General features: G+C 38.7%; 1 protein-coding gene across 2 annotated transcripts in view; it reads right to left on the bottom strand.

Annotated features, from left to right (window-relative positions):
- Window positions 1-206: 206 nt before the first annotated feature.
- The window catches only part of gabra4 (gamma-aminobutyric acid type A receptor subunit alpha4), a 63538-nt gene continuing 54248 nt past the window's right edge, over window positions 207-9496 (bottom strand). The window contains exons 8-9 of one of the 2 annotated variants that reach the window (XM_061251198.1): window positions 8168-8427; window positions 207-1323 (exon numbers count right to left, since the gene is read on the bottom strand). In XM_061251198.1, the coding sequence (XP_061107182.1) occupies window positions 781-1323; window positions 8168-8427 (803 nt within the window). In that variant the 3' untranslated portion in view covers window positions 207-780. The remainder of the gene's footprint in view (window positions 1324-8167; window positions 8428-9496) is intronic. The other variant, XM_061251199.1, reaches the window with a different exon arrangement.

Here is a 9496-nt window from a genome sequence, read left to right as displayed (position 1 = left end):
ATTTCATAGTAATCGTGTTTCCCCAGTGTCTTTGAAGGGCTTCAATATCCTTTTTTTCCCACACTGTAAATTGCCATCAAATGTATATGTGCTGTATGCAAAAAGTAGCTCATGAACTATCACTCACAGAAGGGGTATGAAACTTGGCATGAGTCGTAATGGCGTATCATGCATAGGAGGAAATTATAGTATACATTTACACTGCAGCAGGGCAATTGATTTAAGCTTTAATAGTTTTAATTGCACTACCCAATGGGTAAAAAACTAAATGAAATGAAGATATGAATGCAATCAAACTACATTGACACCCTTAAAAATACAATGTCATTTTCCTTCTTACTTTTTCATAGCACAAAAATAACAAAAGAAATGTTATATGTCAACCTTCAAGTTTCATTAAAATGCATGTATGTCATCTTACCTCCGCCAAAATAATGTATATTGCTGGATTATGCTTTGTCATTTACCACCATTATCCAAACACTTCCATTGGAAAATATACATGGTATTGTAATTAATACAATTCAAAGTATCTGGAATGTGTTTTGTCACATGCTCAACTTCTTGGAACAATATACTGTACTGCATAGATATATGCAACAAGATTAGGTAACTACTGAGGTAACTGTTATTTTTGTGTGTTTACCCATTCAATGACATACTCTTCAAAGTTATGTCGTATGAATTAGAATATATAAGCCCCTCGAGTTTTTTAAAATGACTGGGCTTTTGTCTTCCGTTTTTGAGCCAAAAGAACGCACAGACACACAAAGACTGGGGTTAGCCATCTCTGGGTTCCATAGTGTCTTTTGACAGGTAGACCACCCAGTATACCATGTTGAAAGCTCCAAAGGACACTGGGAAAAGTATGCGTGCGTACTTGTCAATTTTACTGGTGCCGTTTGGTCCCGTCGATGCTCCTGGGGCGGGTTGGGCACCCGCGTCTCCTTTAGCGGCCTGAATGTGCTCCAGCTTCGGCCCTAAGAGACGCTGTAGAGAGGCCGAGCCTCCGTATATATTCGAGGGCATGTGCTCGCATCCCGCGACTGTCGGGGTTGAGGGCGGGGCTGGGGGCGTGTTCCTGGAAGCCAACAGGGACGAGGCTATGTTAGACTGGCTGAAAGGGTTGGGACTGGAGTGGGGCTGGGCGGAAGTGGGCACTGCTGTCGCTGATGTCACAGAGGAGGCGGAGCCTGCAGGCGTTTGCCTGGCGACCCCTGTTGCGCCGCTGCCTCCCGGAACAGTTCTCTGGGCGCTGTTTGAGTCTGTCTGCGTCATCAGGTTCATCCGCTTCCGCAGGTTGCCGTTGGTGTCTGGATTCTGCTGCAGCAGTTAAGAAAATGAATGGTTACTTTCAACCTACGCAGCCTGAAAGGGACTAATTGCAGTATGATGATTCTTGGGAGTTAATAGTGCCTCTGTTACTTGTGTTCCAAAAGAATCAAGTTGTTAACAAATAGTATTTACTAATGCCAGCTGTAATTGTAATGACCTCTTAAGTAAATTATAGTTTGATTCACAGTATAGTTTGGAACTTACTTTTAACAACTTAAAGTGCACAGTATAATTTGAAACTTACTTTTAAATAGATACTGTATGTTTAAGATTTCAATTCACATTTAGTAAGATCCAAAAAAGGGTTAAATTGCCATCTTTAATCTAGCCGAATCTGGATTTCAAAAGCAAAGCAACATGACTTGAGTTTTGAGTAACGTGTTGACATAATGACAAGTGTTACATTATGAGTGAGAGGAAAGAAAATTATGGATAGAGAGAGACTTTGAAAGTCAAAAAGGATCCCCTCAGATTTTGCCATCATTCCATTTATTGCCATCATCCCAACCTAAAGCCTGTCACTGGGTCAGCATGGTTTCATTCTTTCAGATAAAACAGGAATTGAAATCCTTTATTGTCAATGGTGCATTGCCTTTCCATCCATGGCACAAGCCAGGCAGCTAAACTAGCAATAGCAATAGCAGTATATAGTGTCATTTCCATTCTATGAACACCACATTCAGTGCAAAATAATATTTTCTGTGCTCTAAGCAAGAAATAGTGCACTGATCCCCTTGTGCACACAATTCTTATTCAGGCAAATTAAATAATGGAATTCGTTCACACCCTACAGCCGATCACAGGGTTGACATTGGAAATTAAGGCATTAATATACTGTTTGCTTTCAAGCATTGCCAATGGCATTTTACGACCTTGTGGAGTTAATGATGCATATTAAATGCTCAAAGGGAGTCATCAGCCATATTCGACACATTGATATATGTGAATGACAAGATCTCAAAGAATACACACCAAAACACATCAATAAATCCTCCTCCACTCTCCCCCACTTCTTTAGTTTGAAACAGCGCATTAAAACCTGATTTGTCTTGAAAATATACAAATAACACTGCTTTACAATTATTAGTGCTAAGGACAAAGTGCATCTTTGTTTTATTCTTCTCATGGTAGCACTATCAACAGGCTTTCAAATTATGTTGTGCTGATTCTTGAAGGACCTTTGTATTGAATACAGTGGAGTGCAAAAATTTGGGCACCCCTGGTGTCTGTTACGATGTCTGTTACGATGAATCTGTATGTGATTAAGAGCAAACCTGAACTCTAAATGGAGTTAGACATGAGACCTTCCTGCACATTTTAAAGCAAGATTGCTTTTTATTTTAATTTCTTACTTCATACAACAACAAAAAAAGTAGTTTATACATTTTTAAAGAAGGAAAAGTGCCCTGTGCAAAAGTTTGGATTATTCTTTGTTACTTCAAAAAAAAGATGATTACTAAGGTCCAGACCTTGGACTTTCAATGAGTTACGTGAGTATAATTCCAGGGCTGAACTTTTTATTCTTAAGTAACTCTATGCTTTCTAAAGTACCCAACAGTGGCTGTTCTGTCTGGTGTTAACAGGTTCCTCTAAACAGTTGTCCAAGGATTTCAGAATGAAGAAGGTTCATTTCCACCAAGGAGAAGGCTACAAACACTTTCTCAATGTTTCAAACTACCTATTTAGACTGTCAGAAACATTATTAGAAAATGGAAGATAAATGGAAGTCAAGGCAAGACCAAGAAAGATTTCAGATAGGATGGCCCGAGACCTGGTGAGAAATGATCAGAAGAACCCACAGATCACTGTAAAAGAGCGCCAAAAACAGTAGCAAACACAGGACTAGCTGTTCACAAGACAAGAATACAACATACTTTAAACAACAAAGACCAACATGGCAGAGTTGCCAGGAAGAATAGCTGCAACACAAAATTAAGCATCTGCAGTATGCAAAAGAAAACATTGTTCCTTCAGGCTTCACAATATGCTTTGGACTGACGAAACCAAAATTGAACTTTTTGGCCACCACCAAAGAAGATACAGTACTGTGCAAAAGTCTTAGGCACCTGTATAACAGTCTGTACAGATAAGATTCTTTAAAAAAAATAATTAAATGAAAGGTCTGAAATAAACACACTATACATTTTACATACATTTTGGTAATTTGGCAGAGTAGTTAAAAACTTAATTTAATTAATATTTATTGTGACCACCCTTCAGCGTTAATACTGCATCACTTCTCTGAGATCTAGAACTGCAGGACAGTGTTGACTAAGATAATCAGCAAGGAGGTTGTTCCAAGTATGTTGGAGAACTTGCCACAGTTCTACTGCAGACTTTGGTTGACTCCTTGCTTCTGATCTCAGACAGCCTTGATCAAGATTTTATGTAAAAAGTAGTACATTGTTTACAGTAATATGTTACTTTTATAATTAAATACAAACATGTCTCTGTAAAATTAAATCTTTTAGAAAATGAATATTTGGAAATCTCAAATGTGTTCATGTATACTAACACACACACAAAAATAAACATATACATAATAAAGTCTAGGGTGCCTAAGACTTCTGCACAGTACTGTATGTTTGAAGAAAAAAGGGTGAAGCCTTGCCAACTGTGAAGCATGGAGGTGGATCCATTATGCTTTTGGGTTTTGTGGCTGCTGAGGGCACAGGGAATATTGTGCGAGTGGAAGGAAGAATGGATTCCACCAAATATCAAGAAATTCTAGAGGCCAGCCATTGAAGTTGAAGAGAGGTTGGGTATTCCAGCAAAACAATGACCAAAAGCATACCTCGAAATCAACCATGAAGTACCTCTAGGAAAGATGAATGGCCACTACAGTCTCCAGACTTGAATATTATTAAAAATCTGTGGAGAGATCTCAAAAATGCCGTACATGCAAGGAGTCCAAAGAATATTTCTGAGCTAGAGGAGTTCTGTCAGGATAAATGGGGACAAATTCCAAAAGCGAGAAATGAAAGACTCTTAGCTGGCTACAGGAAGTGTTTACAAGCTGTTCTAGCTGCTTGAGGAGGAGTTACAAAGTACAACTGACAGGGTTCCCAAACTTTTGCACAGGGCCTTTTTCCTTTTTTTATTATTTTGAAACTGTAAGAAATTCAAATAAAAAGTAATCTTGCTTTAATTGAATTTGAAGAAATGGGTCATGTTTAATTTTGTACGATTTAGAGGACAGCTTCACTTCTGACCAGGGGGGCCCACTTTTTTGCACACACTATACAGTTGGGAACATAATCAGTATTCTGTATAATACACTTATGGTGTGAATATTATTATTATTATTATTATTATTATTATTATTATTATTATTATTATTATTATTATTATTATAAATATTATATGATCTATTTCAACACTGCCAGATGATGGTGTCAGACTGAGACGTTAATATGTGCAGGTATGATGTCAACATCTGTCTAAAAAATGAGTGGGGACAGCTCATAGCTCAGCATTTCTTAGCTTTATTCCCTCAATCTGTCACTAGATCCAGGATGAATTAAAAAAATGAGTGAATATTTATCCTGGTGAAAACACCATCCAAACTATTCTCAGTTCCCAGGCAATATTACAGTTGAATACTGCCACATTTTGTGACCTTATAAATAGAAACAACCCAATTGAAGCACATTGGATTACATTAAATAGTTATGATTAAATATGAGGTTAAATATGAGGAGCTGACTGTCGACTTCAAGTTGAGAGCATTTACATCTATATTGGGTGAAACTCACAGTAGGGATTACCCTTTTTATACACAGTCCCCCCAGGCCAGCTATGTGCAATGATGTCTATTGATGTCTCAAACCAAAACACATCAAACTTTTGAACTAGGCTTTGCAGATGAAATATAAATCAATATTCAGCTGCATTGCTTATTTCCCGCCTCAAATGTTTTCAGAAATGTATTTTATTGGACTGTTCAGGAAGAATAAAAGAATGTTTACCAATGGTCCGCAATAATGTTTTGCCAAAACCAATTAATGCAGTCTGCCCAATCAGGTACCGACAGTGTTCCATTGTAGACTACGTCCCTTGTTCTTGTTGATCCCACTGGCCATCTGTCCGATTGACTCACCTACAGTACCGCCCATAAAACAGGGGTTCAATCCAATTTTTAGGAATTAATTTTACAGACATGCCTTGCCAGGCATTTTTGGGCCATCAATTATGCTAATTCACAATTCTAATGCACTCACATTCATTTACGAAGTGGTGTTCACACAGTCATTTAGGACAGTTTTCTGAAGTTACGAATCCAAGGTGGCATACTCGTACAAGCACTTCCTACGGACAAATGTAAGATACATTTCTAATACGAATACAAAAATGTTCTTGCAAGAGGCATTTTTGGGAAGCAAGAATGCACTGGTGAACTCTGCAAAAGGAAATGACCTGCTAGAACACGGAACAGCACTGTAGTTGATTACTGAAGTATACTTTCAATTGTGTATAAAAAGCCATTTTCCCCATGTCGAACTGATCAAAAACACACTTCAAGATCTAGCTATAGATGTGTCAAAGATGAAAATAAGATAAGACTATACCAGTAGATTGTAGATAGCACATTTCAGGCAATCAATGAATGCAACCAGGATTTGCAACCGATTACCACTTTATTTAAGATTATGTTAATTTGTCCAATTATTTTGGACACAGTAAAATGGGGGAATTATAGGAAGGTCACCTGCACACACACACACACACACACACACACACACACACACACACACACACAGATACAAGCAACTCTTTTTTCCACTCTCTTTTCAATACAGCAACTGCAAGGCAGTAATTTACTACAAATAAGGTGAATGCCTTGCTCATTTATCACAATGTATTTACGGGTGACTTCAAAAACCAAAGTGGGCTTTATCAGGGTTAGCATCTGTCACGTCAGACTAGATTCGAGGAGCTTAATTTTCTACAGTGTGAAGGAGAGTGGGTGCATGTGTGTGTGTGTGTGTGTGTGTGTGTGGGGGGGGGGGTCTGGCAAAAACCTCTATTAAATGTATAGTACAACTGAGTACAGGGGAAAATAATTCTGGAAGAGGTGGCAGTGTTAAAAAACTGCTTTTAGGCAAGGTTGTTCATGCTTAATAGCATGGAAATTATCTTCAATGTGGGCTGTACTGTACCAGACTGATATGTCATTCAGTATATATAGGCAGTGCAACTGGCAGGATGACAGGATGGAAGGGCAAGTCAGATGTGTGGTTTGTGTATAGGGGAGTGTTCTCTATATGGAAACAAGAAAATATTTTCTGATCTGAAATTTGATACATTTTCTAATAGAAAAGATTATAAAAAAATCAATATCAGAATAATTTTGGAATTTCACTTTGAATCACATTTTTACAAATCTGTTGTGTATGATACTAAAGACTGAAATATTATTGAATAATAGACTGGTTACGTAAAATAATCAACCAAATAACTGACATGGTAGAGAAGTGTAAAATATAAGAAATAGCTGGCACCACTCCGCCATTAATTTTGCTTTCTAAAAACCTGACCTCATATCAGGCTAAAGTTGCAAAATGCAGATATTGATAAAGTAGGCGTGATGTGGGAAATTACATCCACATTGTGTGCTCGACCCCAGGAAATGAATTCTGCATACTGTTGCACCAGTGTGGTTACCATGGCAACCTGCAAATAACAAATTCACCCCAGCATAAAATCACATCAGGTGAGGACAACTAACTTCAGGTTTCCAGGTGTAACTCCTGCTACTATTGCAGCATTTACTGCATTTACAGACAGCAAGCACTTTGTACCAAAAACCTAATAGTCACGGTTGAGTACTAAGGCAGCAGTGATAGATGAATGAAGCATAAACCACTGCCCACCCTGCTGACAGTCTGTATCAAGCTGAGAGCAATAAATAATAAATGTTACATAAACATAATTTTCTTCCCATGAAAACCAGCATAAAAACGCACCCTAGGAGCATGCAAATGGTATATTTAACAATTTTCTGACAATGGTCTTGAGAGAGCAGCTTTGGGAAGGTCTGCAATGATAATAACATTATAAATAATACCAATGGGGTGATTAGGCACTCTATTTTTGGCCTCTATGTATTTCATTACAGTTTTACGCAATGAAAAACGACACAAAAACAAACTCTGAAGCACACTGGACATATTTTAATAGAATGAAGTAGTCTATGGCCCTGAGCTGTCTCCCACACCATATAACGTAGTGTGAGCTACTTGTTTACACGCCTTGGAGATGTACTTGAGCAAGCAATAGGGTAAGGATATTATTATTATTCACAGACACACAGGCAAGCTGATATCTCTTATTTATCCCCTTGCACAACCCAGTGCCGAAAGCAACCACAGACACAGCCCGGACAAGCAGCTTACGGGTTTATGGAGCCAGCGACGAGACACAGGAAGTTTCTGTGAGTGGGATGCGGGTAAGGGGGGAGTAAGCAAAAAGGAAAGGGGGGAGGATGGTAATATTTGCACTGCCAGCAGCCTGCAGGGGGTGGAAGATATGTTACAGTTGCCATATTTTGACCACTGTTTGACCATTATTTCTGGTGTGAAGTGACAGACGTGCTCTTCTTCAGTCTGGCAGGACCAGCTGTCACTCCTCCCTCTGCATGCACATTCTGTCTGAAATAAGTGCACCTTTCTGGTCGGATACACGGATACGCACAGCAAATGATGACTGACCAGGTTCTCTGCACAGAAATGCTGTCAACAGAGCATCCTCGCTAGAGGAGATTTGATTGACATATTCATTTGATGTATTGACTGACTGGCCAGCTCAACAAGGAAGTTTTGCCAGCGCTCACCTGTAACACCTCTTCGCTGTCACTCATCTGCTTCACTGGTGTGGGCTTTGGGGCCGGAGGGCACTTGGCCTGCTTCTTCTTGGCTCTCTCCACCTGCGCGTTGGTGAAGTAGTTGACGGCAGCAAACTCGATGAGGGCAGAGAAAACAAAGGCGAAGCAGACGGCAATAAACCAATCCATAGCGGTGGCGTAGGAGACTTTGGGCAGGGAGTGGCGGGCACTGATGCTCAGGGTGGTCATCGTCAGCACAGTAGTAATGCCTAAAAAGATAGTGGTAGAGTGAAGGCACTATGGCTTGAGGTTAGCTTTGGTTGCATCATGGGAATTGTTCTAGCTCACCGCCTGTCATTACATTACATCATGAGCTTGAAGATTAGTTGGTTCCCTTGAGAAAAACAAAGAAACTAGCTGATGGGAAAGTGTTTAATTGTTTGTAAGAAAAGACCAATGCACGCTCCCAGTATAAATCTTTTTAGCAAGGCTGATTTATCAATAGACAGTCAGTTCAATCAGACACTTTCTCTAGTTTTCATTCATTCAGAGAATTCTTTAATGACCACAGGAAAGCAAAATTGGAGCACAAAGGGTCAAACAACCCATAAGTTCACAGAAGTATCACTACAATAAGGGGCTCAGTCATTAAAGTTATTAGAGTAAAATCACAATTTCAAAATGCACAAATTCTTGCATGACTGTACTTTGAGGAAAATCCATCAATACTGCCAGTTTTGGATCATTACAGTGATTATGATGATTATGATGCCTATTATTATTATTATTATTATTATTAGTATTATTATTATTTACAGTCATGTAGGGCCTGACCACAGTTAAATCTACGGAAATATGGACCTGATGTAACATGTGAGCTATAATAACACAATTAAAAGCATTATTTTAAATAACCATTTTAAGGGCCCATTATCATATTTCAGCTTTGATGAGGAATACTGTATGTTTTTTTCAACAGGAAAATATGTTCAGTTGTAATGAGAAGGCACTTAAATAACTCATTCCTGTCTGCAGGTCTGTGTCAACATGAAATACATATTGGCCAAGCTTATACATCAACGATGGTCTATTGAACACTGTTAAACATTATATACATATGTGTGTGTGTGTGTGTGTGTGTGTGTGTGTATGAATTGGAACATGTATAGTAATATGTTTACAAGTTAGTTTTCTGGTTTTTATTTTATGTCGTTGTTTTTTGTGGACCCCAGAAAGAGTAGCTGATGTTCAAAATGACCAAATAATATCCTCTCATTAAGTCCCTTCGAAAAATGAATTGATGCCTCTGACCTTTACTATATTAAATCTATGGTGATG

Source organism: Conger conger, chromosome 8, assembly GCF_963514075.1.
Source record: "Conger conger chromosome 8, fConCon1.1, whole genome shotgun sequence".
Classification (NCBI taxonomy): domain Eukaryota; kingdom Metazoa; phylum Chordata; class Actinopteri; order Anguilliformes; family Congridae; genus Conger; species Conger conger.
Note: the sequence above shows the minus strand (reverse complement) of the source record. Positions and strands in the feature narration are given on the sequence as shown.